The sequence below is a fragment of the Heliconius melpomene genome, chromosome 8 (assembly GCF_056956725.1).
Source record: "Heliconius melpomene rosina isolate 202511_hmr_F chromosome 8, ASM5695672v1, whole genome shotgun sequence".
Classification (NCBI taxonomy): Eukaryota; Metazoa; Arthropoda; class Insecta; order Lepidoptera; family Nymphalidae; genus Heliconius; species Heliconius melpomene.
The window spans coordinates 2,040,789-2,062,034 of NC_140396.1; the positions used below are offsets into that span (position 1 = coordinate 2,040,789).

Genomic DNA, 21,246 nt, shown 5'->3' on the forward strand with positions numbered 1-21,246 from the left:
GTTATAACTTAATAAACTTTGTTCAATCGTTATATGTATTATACATAGATTAAAGATATTTCTTCAATATCGGTTTGTTTATATTCAATTCAAATCTTATTCAAATACACATAGCTACAACGACCAATTCAAGCCGACACTATTATATCACCGAGGTAAAGTTTACGTTACAAATAGCTCGTAAGTGCCTAACGACAACCGTAACACGTAACAATCGACTATTACGTGTAATTATAGTAGGTTCATTGTCTTGTGGTGTGATTGAGAATTGTTTATATGTATGTTTATATTTTTATATATAGATTGTGAGTTATAATTTCTTTAGTTTCGTTGCTATACGTTTTTGAAACTTTTCATTTGTACGTTAGCTTTATTTTTGTTTCACGCTTTATCCCGCATGCAGCAGGGTAAGCAGAGAAAGATTAGTGTTAAGGCATTGTGTTTTAATTGGCGGAGTGGGAATCGAACCTCCAACCTGTCGCATTGAGAGCCACACGCTTTTGCCCCAAGGGAAATTAATTAAGTATTATTTATTAATATTTTTATTTCTTCGCTCAGTTAACAAGTCAACTCAAATACTCGAAATTTCGGCGGAAAGTGGAGAACGGAGTGTCTTAACACTAGATTCCGTTTGCCTACCCTTGCCACGTATAAGATAAAAAGGCAAATCTAACCTACATTTATATAATCAATGAAAATAATAAATAATTTCATATATATATATATATAACAGGATTTTCTGAACATCAAGATAAGAGAATCGCGTGTCGCGAAGCTATATTCTGTTCTATCAGTTAATTGTTACGGCTGGATAATTGGGGCACGCGACCGACAGACAGCCAATCGGAATTTTGTCACACCGTTTGTGGAGATATGGTGTAACAGATGTAGTGTTTGTCACGCACATTTCGCTTATTGTTTATATTTCTAATAATAAAATTATCTAATATTATTTGAGGTTGAATATTGAAAATGTTAACGTAACGGGATTCGAACCCGCGCTTGTTAAAACCAATGCTCTTGCCAAGTATGCCATACGTTCTAATGTCTAATAATATTTCTTTTTCTTGTTTACAGGTAAATTTCATATTGAATTAACAACGTAATGCCGCGGGAAATCTTAAATGTTTGGTATGTTTTTATATGTCATATGAAAAGTATTTTTTTTTAGAGTAATTTACAAATAAAAAAAAATAATTCACCCGAGTGGGAATCGAGCCCACAACCATCGTCGTTGACGGTTTTAGTCAAACGCTGTGCCGCTGCTTCACGATGGCTTCCACGTGCTACTCTTGCAGTATTGTTTCTTCTGAACTTCAAGTCTATTTTAATTTGATAGTAAGTAGGTAGATATAGTATAGGTACCCACTAAACTATACTACTTACGATACCTTAAAACGGGGAAGGCAGAGGGAATTTGGAAACATTATGTTAAGATGCTTCCGTTGCTGACTTTCCGCCGAATTCTGGAGACATTGCGCAACACTAGACACCAGATCTCGATCTCCAGAGCTAGATACCAGAGTAAGGAAATTGAAAAATAAAGTATTTCATTTTCTTGAGTGGATATTGAACCCACTACCTGTCCTATTTACAATTAACAAAGACACAAGCCAATTACAACGTGTTTACACCAATGTCAGTAGCAACTCAACGTCCCGCAAGTATAAATTAACAGCTGTATTTTATAGCGGCGTGCGGCTGTGCCCGTGCCTTTCAGACGGAGCAGAACCCCATAAAAAGTTACGATCCCATTGTTCCTTGTGCTGGTAATACCTGTCTCTTTTGTTGGTTGGTTTGGAGAGGGAAGTTAATTTTGATTCTGTTTTTCTTTATTCTCTATAGCATAATATTAGAAGTTATGTGATAGTATTATGTTAAGATAAATCAATAAAGATAAAGATAAATAATCTATTTTTTTTATAAAATATTAGTAATACAATTACGCGGAACTCAGCGCCGTCGTAAAAGTAACGTTGTTACAAATTACACTGAAATGAAATTACAACTACAGTATGTTATAATTCGTAAATATCAATACCTAATTTCAATTTCGATATAAAAGAAGCAATAAAAAACATTTACTACTTCAAATATCCAGTTTTTTCATATCGTAGCTATAATAAAACAATATATATATAGATACCTCTCCTCCTCCTCCTCCACCTTACCTCCTCTCCTCTACCGGTACCTACATATAATATCTATATTATAAGTCATATTCGCGACTCGTAGTTCCAGGTTGGAAAGCGGCTTTAATATCCATTCTTTTTGCCCTACTTCCCGAACTGGGGCGAAGCTCCACTCGTAATGTACGAACAGACCTCTCGCCTCTTTGGTAAAACGTTAATGTTTTTTTATGTAGGGCTATCGGAAGTATTTTTATTATAGTTATTATAAAATTGGTAATCTTTTTCACGAAAAAATTAGCATAGACGATATTCCTAGTTATTTGAAAAACTTTCGAGTTTTGCTTAAGGACTTTAAATATAGGGTTCATTAGTGTTTAGACACTCAGTTCTCCACGCACAGCTGAAATTTTGAGTCACTGCATGTTGAGTGAGTGAAGGAACTCTACGTCAAACAAACAAATCAAACACCACATTCCAAATGAAAACATTGAACAAACATTTTGGTTATGCTAATGTAAATATGTATTTGGTTTCACTATAAAATTTATTAGGTAAAATTAAATTTATATAGGAATAATCGAATAAGCGATTCAAACGATAATTACAATTTTATATAAGTAAATTCACAATTGTTTAACAAGAGTGAACTCGTGTATTATTTTATGTTGCCATTTTTTATTCAATAATTAATTGAATAAGCGAATGCAACGTATCCACTCCGCGATATTGTGCTTGGTTTAAGAGCAGTTGATTCTCATGTTTCATGATATAGTAAATTTTTCTCCTGTAAATTTTTTACTCTTCTCTTCTGTATTTATGCTTTTATTTATTTATGTATACTTATTGATGACTGATAGTTTTAACAAGAGAGACTATAGGCAAGGCGTGCAAAACAATGTATAAATGTTCTTTACATTAGCAGTGTAGGCCGCTGTAATTTTCCGCAAAAATTATAAAAATATGATTAGGGCGGGGGGAACTCTACACGCAAATGCTTCTAGAATTCGGCGGAAAGTGAGTCTTGAGCTGAAAAAGAAAAAAGTATACTAATTTACATTTACTATAATATACGTGGCTATGATTTTCGTCGCCGTCAGTGCAGCATCTTCTAAATGCGAAAATAATTTTTTTACAGTAAACAGTGAAAACTCTCGTAAAAACGAAGCGAATACTTTAAAAAGATACTAAAATTGTACTGTTTTGTCGACCTAGCATGCTTACAAGTCATTTTATGATTAATCTAGACAGAGCTTCAAGTAATCATTCTCACAACAATTCTTTTATTCAAAAATTGCAATATGAAGGTCCTGATGCCGTCTGACTGAAATCTAATGGTTATGGGTTCGATCCCTATTTAGGGAATGAATTACTTTTATTTCCCTGGTCTGGCAACAGAAAACTCGGCGTTATTTTGTCGCTTAAAATGCAATATATCGAATTCAGGCGGTAAGTTAAGAATATAGTGTAAGACACTAGGATTTCTTTTCCTACCACTGCTCTCCCCTATGAATAGCAAAATTAATTCTATTATAATAAAAATAAATTAAAATAATAATAAAACAAAAGTACGAATCGTCGTGGTTCGTTGCCATTATAACAAAAAAATTAGACCTGACATTTATTCAACTCAAATGTATACATGTGTCAATCAACTAGCAATTTGTATAATTATACTTCCGTGACATTTAATAACCGTCAACCCTCGCAATGGCTGAGTCGAACAAAAACATATGAAATTCTCCCAAGGGGGGGGGGAAAATGACGGGTTGTGTGATGTTTTCGAGTACTCAAATAGGAGATGTTAGCTTTAAAGTTTGGAGGGCACAGCCTTTTCGTTTTACTTATGATAATTTAAATAGAAAGTCAATCCTAAGAATTCATGGTGCAGTGACGCAAGCGTGGGACTGTAGACTCGACAGTTGTGGATTCGATTCCCGCTCTCCGCTCTCCGCTCTGGGGATTTAATTATTATGTACTAATATTATAATTTTTTTTGTGCTTTACATACTGGCTGCTCTATGATGACCTATCGTTTCTTATTAGAACTATGATTAGACTAAAAGCGTCTGTCTCTTAACCAATTAAGATAAGTATAACTACATCTTGTTATAAAACGTACGTAAACTATTTTTACGTATTTATTAGAATATTTTTTCTATTGACGTGCGTGAACGTGCGTGAAGCGTGAACGCTTTATCCCGAACATAGCAATGTAGACAGTGCAGTGACAGCCTTTCCCTCTTCTATAAAGAATATAAAATGTGCATTTTCTTTAAGATAAGGATATATAATAATAAAATCATTCGTGTGAAATCTGAAATATGAAGTGCTTTATTGTTTGAAACTAGATCAATTTCAAACGTTAGTCGTACGTGCCTCCGCGTAATGAAACGCCCACGAGTTTCTCATACCTAATGGTGTGTTCACACTATAAGATTCAAAGCTTTTATTCTCTATAGATTTTATTGTTTTTGTTTAAGCTATCAATTGTGGCCTAGTAGTAAGCCTGTAAACCAAATAATCGTCAACAACGGGATGCCTCTAAAATTAAACAATTTTAACACTAGGTTCCTTCTGCGTACTTTCTACAAATGTAGTATTAGTATGTGAAAAGTAAAAAAAATATAAATAATTTTAGTGATATCCATTTCATATAAAACTCAAATTCTGTATAGTACAGTATAGAGTTTTATAAGAACTTTTTTAACATTACTTTAGTTCGACACAAAACGTCAGCTATTTCGAAGTTAGGTAGTAGTGCTCTAATCTAATACACTCGTATATAAATGTTACATTTCCTTTCATTTCTACACGTCACAACAGATTCTATGTAAAGTTAATATAAAATTGAAAGGTTTCAACTTTTTATGTGTTTATAGTGATGCTCTTTCGATAAAAATGTATAAATTATTAAACGGTTCACTTTAGATTTTATTTAAGAAATCTTTTAATAAAAACTTAACAATTTAAATTTAGTATGGACTTACAGATCATCAAATTTATCCATAAATGGACAGAGAGATCTTTTGAAACGTACCTTCCTCTCTAATTATATATCAAGGTATATATTTATTATAAAATTTAAAAAGAGTAGCGTATAAAATAATACAAGAATATCATAATTTTAATTTTTTTTTAGTCAAATTAAGTAATGCCATTTATTAGTATTAATGTCGATACCACGTCTGACATATGCGCATGCGCTTCACCTTCTTCTGAAGTTGCAGCATTCCGTATAACAAAGCTTCCGCTGTTGGAGGACAACCTGGCACGTAGATGTCCACCTAAAATTTTTAAACTTATTTGTTAAAAAAAATATCAAAAATAATTTCTTTTGATTATTCTCATTAAAAAATCATTACCAATATATCAATTATAAGAAAATTATTTTTGCAAATGTCTAGAAAGAAACTTATCGCTATTCAGTAGGATGTAGACGCGCGGTAGGGTTGTAAGCCAAGTTCATATTGTCTAATTTATTTCCAAATCAATCTAACCGGTATAATTCTATCAGCGCCGCGCACAGTGGAGTACGTGTAATGATAGTACCCGCCGCCGTTGGCGCAGCTTCCCATGGACACCACGAAGCGGGGCTCCGGCATCAGGTCGTAGGTCTTGCGCAGTATCGGTGCCATCTTGTTGGTGACGGTGCCGGCGACTATGATGACGTCGGTTTGACGCGGTGTACCTCGGAACACCATACCGAATCTGTCCATGTCGTATCTGTGAATGATTAATGGTGTTTTTTCTTGGTAGTTTGAATATTATTCAATTTTTTATATTCAGGCTCTTTCCGAAATAGCAGGATAAGCAGAGGGAACCTAGTGTTCTTAACACTAGATCCACTCAGTTTCTTATTTTCAGCCGTATATCCGACACATGAGTAGTGGAACTCAACGCCGCTGTATATTCTTGTTTTTAATTAGACACTGTCCTTTTGCACCACAGCGCCCTTTTAAGAAGGTAACATATTTAATATTAAAAACTTTAACTTGACATTTATAAAACTACTAAACAACGCGCATTCGTCTCATTTCTTCCATTTAATTGTTATTTCACAAAACGATAGTAAAGATTTATAGCACAGAAGTACAGTCGTGCCTAGATCGTGACTTAAACGTGTTAATTTGAAAGCTTGCCAAGCTAAAGGGGGTAATTAAGCTGGAAATACTTGACCTAACCCTCTTTGTTGAGGCACTCCAGTCAAATATCATAGAGTGGCCTTTCGCTTTATAATCAGAATTGATTTTACGATTGATATCTTTATCTTAACACCAACTGTTTGGAATTGTCGTATTGCACATAGGGTAGTCGTTGGTTCGATTATCAATCCGGGAAATAGTTTATATTTTAACTTTTTCGTTTGTCTAATTTGGTAATTAACAAACGCCACTGTCTTCATTTTTCCATTTCTGAAGAGCGACAGAAGTTGCATAATTATCAAAAGAGACAGCAAAATAAAATTTTAAGCCGTAACAGAATTGAGGCCATCGGTTAATAATAAGAATATTCTATATGAATAAAAATAGTCATATTATGTCATTGTAATTTTATATATTTCATATATATAGAAGATAATCAATCTTAAGCGAACATAGAAAAGTGACGAGGCGTGTCGAAAGACCAGCTTCGGTTTCCGCTAACAATCTGATATCAATTACGCGGTTTGTAATAGTTATTTACCATAGATACTAGATGGAAAATAGTTTCTGCTAAATAGGTTTCGTTAATAGAATTACGGCATGAGTATTTCTATTAAATTAACTTACCGGATATACCTAAGTAAATTAGTTGCCTTGTAAACCTTAACTAGATGACATCTTTTAAAATATCTATATCTATAGTTATAATAAAATTGTAATGGAACTGTTTCTGTACATAGACAATGAATTTGTTTGACAAAAATTTTTGTGTTTGTCTGTGCGTTGTTCTTGTATCTCTCATAAACGATCGAACCTATATAATTGATGTTTTCACTATTATATATTTAAGCAAGCTTCTCCTTCATTTAGTGTTTGTTACATATAAAGACAAAAATAAACTACAATCTGTTTATTATTATCATAAAAATAAGTAGGCATAATTATAATGAAATCACCTCGGTCCGGCGTAATGCATCATCTCCAGGGCGCAGCAAGCGAGACCGAAGGTGAGGGGCCAAAGGGAGCCCTTCCTGCCCCAGTTCAAAATGTCATCCACTCTTGCCACCACCCATTCTACAGTCGGCTGAAATAACAAACAAGTAAGCAAGTGTGTGACATTTACAACGTTTGTGTTTTATACCCATTTTTTAATCTTCACTATAACATAGGGAGCGTAGTGTTAAGACGCAAAGATGATATTATGTAAATATCAACGCCGCGCTAGGGCTTTTTACGATAGCGAAGAAATGAAAATATTTAATATTTCATTTCCTCGAGTCGGAATCGAATCTACAATCTTGTCGCATTAACAATTACACGCCTGCCCCGGTGCCACAACTGGCGTAGTCTTACTTAAAGTAATTCTTATACAATTAATTTAAGTGTATAGCGCACTACACACATGTATAGGACGTAAATTATACGTTGAAAGTTCAATGAAATGTTCTAACGTGACCTGGCGCAAACAAATTGCCATTTATTAAGATAAATTTGCAAGTTACAAGAAAGATTTCGCGAGGTGGAGAAATATTACGATTGCAGAAAACTTTTCGTGGAAAATAAGTTCGCTTATATTCTTGCTCGGATTTGAATCACATTTTATTATTACATTGACTCGAATTTATTAATGAAATATATTATTTGTACTTTGCAGTGACTCAAATGTGTGACTGTGAACGCGACGGGTGTTGATTCGACTCCCACTAGGGGGAATGAATTATGAATTGTTAATATTTTTACTCCGTCGTTCTGGTAACAAGGGAAAGATCGCGGCGTTGAGATCCTCTACTCAACACGCAATGCCTCAAAGATTCGGCAGAAAGTGAGAAATGGAGTCTCTTAAAACTAGATTCCCTCTGCCTACCCTGCAATATATATTTGCGGGATACAAAGTGAATCTAAAAAAAACTCCATATACAACGTCGTATAATATAATTCAAGTTAGCAAATAATTAAATATATCCATGCAATTTCATACAAACACAACGAGTTGAAAGCAATACGATTAACGATTTCCTGAGTCTATTCTAAAGGGGCTTAATCCTGGCTTCAGATGCAAACGCCTGAACTGAAATGTCCCTATCGGATTTCGATAGTGCAGTGTAGTCATTTTGTTGGAGGGATTTTATAAATTTCCATTTTACTTTTATTCTAGTAGACTGTTTGTTTTTGTTTATCTAGCTTTTTATTATACATTTTAAAGCTACTTACGTGCGACTTCGCCCGCTTAAACTTTTTCTTATGTTATAGCCAAATTATAAAAGATCTCTACATAAGATCGAATTAAAATTTGTCACAAAAAGTAACTTGTGAACAATAATTCGATACAAAGAGGCAACGGTTTACTTTAGCTGATAGCGTATCGAGTTTGTTTTCCTTTCAGCAGCTTACTAAAAAATAAATAACTTTTCGTCGGTCCAATGTGTAAAGAAAACTCAAGTCACGTACTTGAGACGAAGGAAACTTTCCTCACCATCCTACTGACACGGAAAAAGAACTTTATTTCTTTTTAAGTTTTATACTGGACACGAATATTTGCAAAGTTTACTGTAGTTCTAGTTTTCTTGCCGTTAGCCATACAATTGTTAACAATAGAGGCGTTTAAGAAAATAATGCATTTTCTTTTGTTTTCTTTGAAAATAATTAAACCTATGATTACATAATAACGGACCTGAGAAGTGTATGTATAATGTAAAAAAAATAGCATATAGAATGTTTTTTTTTTATATACAGGGAACTTGAGAATCTAGTGTGTAACACTCCGTTCTCATTAAGACACTTCCGTTCCGCACTATTCCGCCGAATTCTGAAGGCACTTCGTTTTGAATGGCGGAACTCAACGCCGCGCCTTTGCTAACCAGAACAATTTCTGGTAACGAAGAAATGAAAATATTAAATATTTCATTCCACGAGTGGGAAGCGAACCTATAACTAGTCACGTGTACGAGTATAGACGCTTGTGGCTCTGCACCACGACTGACCTCTAATTAGGTAGAATTAGTAAATTCTATTCTATTCTTAGTTTATTTTGTTAATCTACAGTTCTCTACAAAACTTTACGTGTCTTTTTTAGTTTCTACAAATACTAATGTATAGATCTTGTCTACAGAGTAGTTCGGTGATAGCGTTCCCAATCTGCGCCGTCCCGCCTTCCATTAGCGGGATGGGCGGGTTGAGTCCAATTCCTTACGTAATTGGATTGCTGCAGGACCGGGCAATGTTAGTTCAAGGTGACATCTTTAAATACACCTAACTACTGGAGGTCAGTAGTTAGGGGAACGGACTGTCTTAACACTAGGTTCCCTCTGTTCTTATGCTGTGTGCGATGCTGCATGAAGCTGATTTTTGTTTTTTTTTTAACTAAAGTACACTCACAACGAAAATGTGTCTCGCATTAAACTTCAATGTTTTTTGCTTAACTTTAGCCATAACGGAAATTCTAGTCATCTTATAACGACTCATGGCGCATTCTCACGTTTGAGTCAGTCAATACATTTTTTTGTGCCATCATTTGTAACTGTTAACGGAGCTAAGATATCGTTATATCCAAGTTGATTTCTAGACTTATATTTCTATCTAGAATTTCTATATATAATATAAATTTAATGAGATTGCAGTACATATCGACGGAGGTAATGTGAATTCTATCTATGTTTTGCATACACAGTTAGATTATAAACATATTTACTGTACAATTTATATCTTACTAGTGTTCTGTTCGCGGCTTCGCCCGCTCGGACTGCACACAACAATATCTAATTCTTATTAAATATATATAATTCGTAATTTGCAATAACTTTGTCTGTTAGTGAAAACCACATGAAGTTCGTTGGTTGCGGATTGATGGAAAGTGATTTTGTTTTTCTTCTACTGCAAATACCTATACCGATATAAATATTATATACGAATATTACTTAAACGAGAAAATTCTATTCCACTATATTTTTCCTTAAACTTTCATTCTTTTTCATGTCTATTGTGTCCAAGTGTAGTTGTACGTACTTTTATGTATTTTACAAAGAACTTGGTTCACCTTTTCTAAGAAACGAGAGATTGTTACCAACTTTGCTGTAACAACTTCACTAGAGTTTTAAACGGTTCAGGCTACATTTAGATTTCGTAGTATCTTGTCTTGTCTTTTCATTTATTTAGTGGTAGCGGGTTAGAAAAATTTTATGCTCATTTTAGTAAAAAAGTATATTTATTGCATTAATTTCACCTAACTGATATTATAAATGTAAAAGTTTGTGAGGATGGTTTGTTCCACTTTCAAGCAAAAACTACTAAACTGAAATTAATTGAAACTGTACAGTAAAGGTAGCTATGGTACATGGGCTACAATTTATGAAAAGGTTTTGTATTATTTGACGTAATAACCATAAGTTTAAATGGGCAAAGTCGCATTGTAGCTAGTTTGTTATAAATTGTTCAATAGCCATATTTCTGGGAAAGACATTAACGATATTATTTGCAATATCTGTTTTTAATAGAATAAACGTGCCTATGGGAAAGAACGTGCCCCAATTTCCTGTTTCAATGAAAAATGAAATGACACAAAAAAAGACAGAAACGTTTTCAATCAGCGAACTGCAAATTTTCAATCTAACTGTAGCTGGCAGAAGGCCTCTCTGTTTCAGATGGGTGTTCTAGATCCGAACGCGGCTTAATTATCCTCGCTTCCGCCTCGCTGGGCCGAGATTACTCCCAGTTGTCGGTATTACCCAGCCGGCTGTCCAATTATTGTTTTTATGGCCGATATTGTAATGAAACTAAAGTAGATATACATGTAAAGGCGGTAGGTTTCAGTTCGATTGTGACTTGAGGAAATTATTATATTTAATATTCTCAGTTTTTTGCTCTGGTAACGAGGGAAAACGCGGTGTTTCCTTATAGTACTCAACACGCAATGTCTTCAGAATTCGGCGGAAAGTTGGGAACGGAATTGTCGCAATAGGTGTGTGTCTAAACACTAAGTTCTCAGGTTCCCTCAAACTCAAAAAAAAACTAAAGTATATTTTTATATAAGCCATATGTTGCTATATAAACTTTGTCTATCTGTGGGTGATTATGTTTTGCTAATTAAAAATAAATTTCATCATTATATTATTGTGCCATTTAGTCAGGTAAGACATAAAAATATACCAAGAATACGAAAATTCTAAAGTTATGTGAATTCTACTATTTCGGAGCGGCTTTATAAATCGAAATTCAAAATTCTAGACAAAGAAACTCGTTGAGTCTTTTTCCAATCTCTGCCAAAGCGTTTTATATTCGAACAATTCATCTACATACGCGGAATGAAAATTTAACTGGTAAAACTTGAAAATCGGCCATTTTTCTGAAACTATAGTCTCGTTTTAATTTCGGTTCGTGCGTTTCGTTTTTCCTTTTATCTCTTAAATAAACTATCCGCTTTTGCTGCATATTATTTTGCTACAAAGATTATGTAAACCTCCCAAATAAAAACATTTTTGTAAAAACCTGTGTAAAATAGCTTCTTTCTTGCCTGTAAGCTCGTGACCGAGTTACTACGACCGCTTTTAAAACATGATTTATTATGTTTTAAAAATCGTTAAGCTGTTTTTATTTAAAAATTACTTATAAGTTTATATTAAAACTTTTAAAGCTAATTTATTTATAAAAGCCATAAACCAAGGTAAACAGTACCTGACCGGAATAGTGGAATGGTGAGTAACGTCTCTTTTCACCAACTTTATATGATTTGGATCCGTGCAGGTTCACCGGAGGGTGCTGCTTTTTTGGTTCGGTGCAACATTTTCTTTGGTTAACCTCGTGTATGAGGCTAGGAAGACAGGATTTGTTAAGACTGTCTAATGTTTTTTCTTTATTATTTATAGATGTAAAATATCTTTTGTACAGTTGAAACTGAAAACTGTAACAGAAAATTATAAAAGCTTAATGATCTATATAAAATATATTAATTATGTACATAGCAGGATAAGCAGAGGAAACTTGGGAAGTGGGGACCTAGTGTTAAAACACTTATGTTCCCCACTTTCTGACGAATTTCAGAAGGGTCCTTGAGTGGTAATCGAACCCATAATCTCGATCGACTGGCCTTAAAATAAACTTCGTTAATCTATACAAATTATACGAATTTTGTTCACAAATTATTAAACATATTCTTTTTACCGCACGAACCTTTTCATGATTTTACTTTTACAATACACATTTTTAAATAACATATTTCTCTATATTTTCTTGGTGACGATATCAAAGGAAAACTGTCAAACCAAAGAAATCTCGTGAATGACTTTTGCAAAGCTTACGTATTCACATTTGTCATATGTATTTGATGTCTTTATATACTTTTACGTTTCGCCACGATTTTCAAATAAGGTTTTATAGATTTTTTTTGTGCTTTATTTTTTGCACTGTATGAAATTTTTCTAATATTTTTTTGTGTTTTATATATGGATTTTTAAATATGTTATAGATGATATGTTGTGGTGAGCGGAGTGTCAAAACACTTCTTCTACCCTATTTGGGATAGAGGGTGAAGTTTAAAAAAGAAAACAATCTGTTATCATGTCAGTCCAACTAAAACCAGTCCTTTAAATTAAATTTGTTCACATTGTTTTAATTTTTTTGATGAGACATTTTTACGTAAATTTCTCATGCAGCTCTCGTCCCGGGTGCCTCTTATTATTCTGCAACAGATCGGAATTTCCTAACTTGTTTTTAGTTTATCAGGGGACTTTGAACAAGGGTTGTGCCATAGTACATAGTATCAGATAAAATATGAAAAGGATCCATGGGGAAGGAAGCATCTTAATGGGAACGGAGTGTATAAACACTAGGTTCCCAGGCTCCCTCTGCCTATCCAGCAATGTGAGGGATACAATGTAGAGCTGAGAAAATGTATTTGTAGTGTTCATATTCATTGTCATTTATATATAAACTAGCGGCCCGCTCGCGGTTTCACCCGCGTGAACTATGTTATTATTCATTTCTGTCTCCATGACTACGTCCTAGTGACGTCTATGCAAAATTTGAGAGTCCTAGCATTTGTAGTAACGAAGTTGCATACAAACTTTCGACCCCAAAACAACCCCTTAGAAGTCGAATATTGCAAATTCCCGTCTTAGCGAGCACCTACGTCCTATAAATAACTCCTATGCAAAATTTGAGATTCCTAGCACATGTAGTTTCTGAGATTTCGTGATGAGTGAGTGACCTTTCGATTTTATATATATATAAGAAAAGAATTTGTAATTAGTTTTAGTATAATTTACTATGATTACTTATCCGATTTTTTTTATACTGTTCTACTTAATTTACCAAGTGACCGAGAAGGGGATGGAACCAACGGATGACCTACATTGATTGATCGAGGGTACGGAAACTATGAGATAATCAGCCTGCTTGCTACTCAGGTCAAGTTTTTTAATAAAAATTGTTTCTTACTCGATCCAGTTTTTTAGATGAAAATGCATCTTAAACTTGTTATTGCTATTTTCTTTAGAAAAGAGAAAGTTTTGTTATATATAATTTCGTTTTCCACTGCTCTACTTTGTAGATTACTAAATAAAATATGTATGTATATTTAGATTCTGTATCCTTCCGATTAAACATTAAAACTTTATGGGTTAATCAAACTGGTATATTTGAAGATCTTATACTAAGCATCTTAAATTATCAAATTCTACATCTACCTCCAGTTTCGACATGGCTATCATGGGTCTCATATATTATTCTATATATTTATGCTGATAAATAAAAATTATCTCACATATAGCAGAGTAGTCAAAGGGAACCTAATGTTAAGACACTCCGATTCCGAATTTCCTTGATGCCAGAATTAAGATAATAATAAGAAACGAAAAATTAAAATTTTTATCCTTGTGCCCCTGCGCCACCACGGCCTCTGATGCTGATGTTTAGTATTATTTTCCTATCTCGCTTCGTAATTACTTCTAAGACGCTCTCAAAGGATAGCTGAGGCGCGAAGGCAAATTATAGCCTGTATCGTGGCATAATCTCGTTCGCTGGATGCTGCGAGAGCTGCCCTGTTACTGCTAAATTGTGTTTAATAAATTGAGTTATACAGGGGTGTTCAACAAAGTTTGTGTGCTAGGTGCCTATTGAGTTTGGATGAAATTGGTTGCTTATGAAATATCTAGTAGATAGGAGATTTTTGAATCTGCATATATTTCTATAGTAATATTTTAAAATTTAAAGTTTGTTTTGTTTAGCGCGCTAATCTCAGGAACTGCTGGTTCAAATTGAAGAGTAAATAACTCTTGTGTAGGATGGTCGGTTTATTAAGGCTAGCTATATGCTCACGTGAATCCTTTCGATGTAGAATTGTGGATTTCATATCGATTATAGCTGATAATTTAAATATAAGTATGTAAATTGTTTATTATTATTAATTGTATATTTTTATACTTCATAAATTAAATCTATATAAAAGGAAAAGCAGAGAGAATTTAGTGTTTTAAGCACTAACAGTTTTTGTTTTATAAACAACTTAAAGTATGTTATTTTCGTTGATAAATTATATAAAATCCTTGTATAATCGAACTTTGAATAATGCGCAAAAAAGTAACAAATAAATACAAATTAAGAAATTTGTAACCTAAATTCATTTTCATATAAAACTTAATAAGCATCGCGTTACCACAGCTCCTTTAACTAAACAACTAGGTTTCTCTTTGACGCCAGCCTCATTAAAACCGGGCTGCAGTAGATGATAGTCGACGTGACACAATTATGTTGCAGGAAACCTATCTATAGCAATTTAAAATAATGTCTCGTTTTAACACAAGGTTCCCTCTGCCTCTGTTTGCTTCCCTGCTCTTTGCGGGATACAGCGTGAAGCGAATTTAGATCATTTATATAAAGCCTTTTGTCTCGAAATCAAAAAGTAACAAATAAACTTATTTTTAAATTTGTAATTTTCATATAAAATTTAATAAGCAAAATTATGTTAGAGGAAAATATGGTTTTGAACTTGTACCCACCTACACCAATTTAAAATATCTCGTGCCAGAATGTCCTACTGGTAGCGCTTTATCTACCCTCATTCATTATAACTGCGACGTAGACTAACGTGTACGTGTTAAGAATGTTTTGTTGGAGTTTTCTTTTGAATTACATTGTTGTTTAGTATCTAGGTTTTTTTAAAAGTTTTTTTTATTTTTGTTTTGTTTATTTTCTCTATTATTCTTATTTAGTGAAAATAGTGAAAAAACGGAAAATTCACACACTGCTATGTTATTTTAGTTTAGAGCTTCGTGATCAGACAACTGAAACTGAAAAGAGGTTAACTACATAAATAAATTGATTTATATGAAAATATAAATAACAAAACGTTGACAGCAAAAGACCAAATGCGTATCCTACTTGTGGCCAATGCTTACGTATCTTAAGTGGTAATTGGACCAATATAAGCCCTCTCTCTCTCCTTCTGTGAACCTGAGTTAACTGTGACCGGAAGTACAGTCGGCGACATTAAATCGACTTATTTGACGTATTACAGCCTTATACATAGCCTTACTCGATAGAACAACACAAAAATATATTCTCAATTGACTTTTTTTAGTTTCACGCTATACATATCCCGAACAGGGTACCTGAAAACCTGACTGTTAAAACACTCCGTTCCCATTAAAACACTTCCGTTCCCCACTCTCTTCCGAATTATGAAGGCATTGCACTGACTTACACAGTTTTCCAAAGTTCAACGACATTCAATCTATCACGGTATAATAATTAGAAGGTAGTTACTTATTAAGTTGTGTTATTTTATATCGTAAAGTGTATTCAGGCGCACGACGCACGTGTGGCGGCGGGAAGTGCGCGTCGATAATACTTCCCCATTTAATGACAGCTCGCTTGCAATTACCTTCCGAGAACCGGTTGTGTTTGAATCGGGCTTGGTGATTCATGTCGGTGGTTTTTGTTTTTGTTTTATGTCATTTGTTTTAAAATTGTTTATATATTTTTGGGAGTTTTTGATATGTAATCTACTTTTTAACATAGCATTTGTATAGAAATCTATCACTTGTTGCATTTTATTGGAAAGTGGAAAATTAATGTTGCGGTTTGCTTTTGCGTTATTAGAGCGAGGAAAAGAAAACGTTAAATATTTTATTTCCTCGAGTGGAAATCGAACCCACGACCTGTCGCATTTATAGTCGCACTCTACCCCTATGCCACGACTAGCCTATATGTATAGGCTGTTTTAAGTTTGTAATATATTTTGTATGTAGAGAAAAACTGATATGTGCTTTGTGACATATGAACATATCACAAAAATAACTTAAAAATCCTTTTTAACACAAACTAAATTTATTTTTATATATATAAAAAAGTTTTAGTTTTCCCACTAAGAAGTAAATACCGTGGTAACGTAAATAATCGAAAACAGCTGTTGCGAACTCGGGCAAGTTCGTCGTTACATTTACAAGAAAAAATATTTCAGCGCTTCGTTGAGCTTTTAATAAATCCACATAGTGAACTTCCCCCCCCCTCCCCCTCCGTCCTCTCGAAATGATGAAATTAACGTCAGATCTACCCTCAATTGTACTCATACGCTGTAAAGAAAAATTCTTGATGTATGTATTTGTATAGCACCTGGTGGTTATTACGCGTGTGTAGACTTTCATTAGATATGAGGTTTTGGAGGATTACGTTTTATATGTATGTTTGTATGTGCCTTTGAAAATAACTAGTAAACTGTTAGAATTTTTTGTTTATTTTTCTACTTTGATTTGATTGTGAAAGGTTTATGAAAGAACTATAAGCCATGTAGTGTGACTATTGTGGCCTAGAGAGACAGCGGCTGAGGCGACATGGGTTCAATCTTTACTCGGAGAATGACTCATTTTCATTTTATCACTTTTATATGATGAAACTCGGCGTTGAAATACATCTTTGGAATTCGTGCTAAAATTTTAATTAAGTTATTAAAGCATAGTAAGTTTTCAAATATCACAATGCTTTAGCAATGTATTATTTTATATTTTAAAATCATCATATATATCTTTAGATTTTTTTATTTTAATTATTATTAGCTTCACCCTGTATCCCGCACTAGCAGGAGACAGAGGAACTAGTGTTAAGACACTCAGCTCCCATTAAACCACTTCGGTTCCCCACTTACCATCGAAATCTGGAGGGACTGCGTGTTAGCATTTTTAGATATTAATTTAGATAAAAATATATAATAATCTTATGATTTTATTATAAAGTAAAAATATTAAATAACATATTATTGTAAAAAATTATGAAGAAACCTACAACTGAATTTGTGACTTTACGAAGTGTACCTTAACAATTGTGTACGTACCAGCAGAATTTCAATAAGATTACATTTTTCTCTATATAAAAATTTTTCATTTCATCTGTGAATAGAACTTTCCTCTCCTCCTTCACGTACGAGACGTACGACAAGGATTCTTTACGTGATCTTCGAAATCTTTTGATCTTCTAATTCTATTTTATATATGTAAAAAGGTGCCAATATTACATGTTTATTGAATTTTTTTTTTTTTTTTAAACTTGAAGAAATTGTAGATATTCATATTTTATTATGCATGTTCATTGGTCACTTGTTGAGGTTCTCGGGTTGTGAAATTATTCTGTTTAAGTTTATTATTTCTTAGCTTTGGCAGTCAAAGCCAGCCAATTTATAAATATCTATCGATATAATACCGTTTCTTAATCCATCACGTAATAGAATAAATAAAAATTTGAGATTCAGTTATTTTTAAGCATCCTTGTCATTGGTATCAAATGGAAGCTGGTAGAGGTAGAGCGTAAATTATGATTACTTAGCTTTTAGTACATTTATCATATTATTATTTACTTTATTATAATAAAACTGTTTAAATTAAAACATTTTTTTACTTATATTATTATATTTCAACTAAATCGTAAATAACTTATACATTCGATAATCCATTTCGGTCCGAAGTGAATTAAGTAAAACCCCGAGGCTTATGATATCGCCATTTATCTATATATATAAAAGGACTTGTCCTCACTGACTGAGGTAAGACGCACGCACAGCCGTAACCGCTGTGCGTAGAAACGTGAGATTTGGACAGATGTTTACTTTTGTAATCTGGACATCCACTAAGAAGGGATTTTAAAAAATTTCAACCCTAAAGGGGTGAAATAGGGGTTCAAAGTTTGTATGGAAAAAAAATTAAATCGGCACCGATTTTTATAAAATTTGAAATTTAGATTTTTAAAAGTATTTAATTGAACACGTATTTCATGGTTTTCTAGAATTCTCCCCCTAAGGGTGCAAATAAGGGGTTGAAAGTTTGTATTGAAAAATCTTTAAATCGCCACCGATTTTTATAAAATTTGAAATTTAGACTCTTAAAAATATTTCATTGAACACATGTTTCGTGGTTTATTAGAATTCACCCCTAATTACGCAAGCGAAGCTGCGCGCGTCCGCTAGTCATTATATATATCTATTTGCGATTCTTTCGATATCACGTCTCGAGACTGATTTATGTTTGTAATATTCTGATTGATTCTTTCTAGCCTAAGTCCATAAGTTGTAAAAATAATAGTTCATAAATATCGTTTGAACTAGATTTCGACAATAATATATTATATTAATTTAATAAATATATAAGGTGTTCAACCTAAAACTAAAATTTTTTAGAGACTTAATTTAAAATTGACATATTTGTAGGTATTTTACACTCACTCTTTTCGCAATTAAATTCCATTAAATGAGGAAAATATATTAAACGCAAATTGTTTCACAGTATAACTTTATTATTTGTATATAACGACGACTAAATATGTCAGAGTAGGTAAAGAAAAGATTTGGGAAGAACCGTGGTATAGACACTGTTTTTCCTACTTTAATTTTCTCATTGTTTTTATTACACTAACCAATTCATATTTTCATTTCATCGCTCTGGTGTCGAGGCAACGCGCGGCGTTGAGTTGCGCCACTTAACACCCAATGTCTTCTGAATTTGACAGAAAATTGATTACGCAGTGTCTTAACACTAGGTTCGTCTATCTTACCTTACCTGTGTGCGGGTTATAGCGTGAGGTTGATTTTATTTATTATAACTAACCAATTTATTCTCTCCTTCCCAGGCTATGCACACTTCGCGTAACTCGGCTCCGCGTATGCGGGGCGCTGAGCGAGGCGGGCGGCGGCGCGGCGGGAGGCGCGGGCGCAGGCGCCGTCACGCTGGCCGCCCGCATGCACAGCAGCAAGCGTACGCTACGGTCGAACGATATAACGGTACCACCTATGGATGTGGAGCTGGACCTCTGCTTCTCCTTGCAGTATCCTCATTTTGTGAAGCGCGATGGTAACAGGTACGATGAGTTTCTGAATATTTTAGTAAAATGCTTAATATATGTTGAGAGATATTTTAGAAGCTATTCGTGGCGTAGAGACACTGTTGTAGATTCGATTCCCAGACGAGGAACTGAAACCTACCCTGCAGAATGCCTCTCCCCTGCTGTGCACGGGATACAGCGTGAAGCTAAAAATAAAAAAATAAGAGATATCTGCTATAATGAGAATAACTTGGATAGAAATTTCATAACTTATTTAATTTAAAAGTTTATAACGGAGTTAACGAAGAGCTAACGAAATTTTAAAGTCAAAAACAAAATGAAGCTTTAACTTTAAGCTGTGAGGCCAGACGGTGGCCATTGGCGTAGGGGTATATTCGTGCGACTATAAATGCGATTAGTTGTGGGTTCGATTTCAACTTAAGGATTTTTTTTATATTTTCATTTCCTTGCTCTGGTAACGACGTGAAGCGTGGTGTCAAGTTCTACACGCCACTCAACACGCAATGCCTCTATAATTCCACGGTCAGTGTGGAACGGAAGTGTCTTAATGGGAACGGACTCATCACTAGCCATTTTTTTTTGTTCTGCCTATCCTGCAATGTGAGGGATATAGCGTGAAGCAAAAAAAAAGTTAAAGCTAAAAGCTTACTGATAATTTGGCATACGACACGGTGTATAAAATACAGTTGTTTCTTATTCATTGCGGCAATTTGCTTAGTTTTACGACCGAATGTACCAGAGAATGGTTCTGGTTCAAATGTTAACAGCGCAATGATATTTTAAGGTCGAGGTCGGGACTAATGGGGTTTTCGATCATAAAAAATATAGGTACACCAATCTAAATTTTATTTTTATTTTTTCACTTATCTGTAGAATACGTTATGGCCGATTTTTATTGCAGTTCGTTTATAAATAGAGATTTCTAAAATGAAGCTACGGTAGTAAAGAAACAAGAGAAAGGAATTTGGGGGATGGATGGTTTATGTAGAGGTTTCCATAAAATAAAATCAGCATATCTTGCATACAGCAAGGTAGGCAGAGGGAACCTAATGTTAAGTTAACACTCCGTTCACCATTGTTCACCGAATTTTGCAAGTTGTGCGTGTTGAGTGGCGGAACTTTTTACAGTCACATACTTTTGTGCCTCTGCGCCACGACTGGCCTTATATATTATTTATAACTACTTTTTAAAATAAAATACAGCTTTTTAAAAAATATTTTACATTTATGTCATAGAATATAGATAGGAATTGAATATGTCTAAGATAAAAAAAAGTAGGTATATAAATAGGTATTATATAAAGAAGAATCAAATTTTCGGGGAAAATATTTTCTGTAATCCTTAGACGAAGTTGACTGGTAAGAGGCTTAAAGCTCCAGCGTAGAATAGGATTTAGACGGCGCAAAGTTGAGCCTTATATTTAAATAAAATTTATCTGGCGTTAATGTCTTTTATATTTTCATTTTAAAAGTGTAATAACATTATTAGTACTTCAAATTATGAAATTAAAATTCACTTACTTCAAATAAAAAAAAAAACATTAATTAGGCCAGTTTAAAAGACGATAGGTTGAAGGTTCGATTCCCACCCGAGGACATGAAATTGTTAATATTTTTATTTCTTCGCTCCGGTGTCGAGGTAAAAGCGCGGCGTTCAG

The 21,246-nt window shown here is 33.8% G+C and overlaps 1 protein-coding gene across 3 annotated transcripts in view; it reads left to right on the forward strand.

Annotated features, from left to right (window-relative positions):
• Positions 1-21,246, forward strand: part of KrT95D (phosphofurin acidic cluster sorting protein KrT95D) — a 107,308-nt gene that overhangs the window by 63,732 nt on the left and 22,330 nt on the right. For all 3 annotated transcript variants that reach the window (XM_085189120.1, XM_085189121.1, XM_085189123.1), the window contains exon 2: positions 19,376-19,603. In XM_085189120.1, coding sequence (XP_085045246.1) covers positions 19,376-19,603 — 228 coding nt within the window. The remainder of the gene's footprint in view (positions 1-19,375; positions 19,604-21,246) is intronic.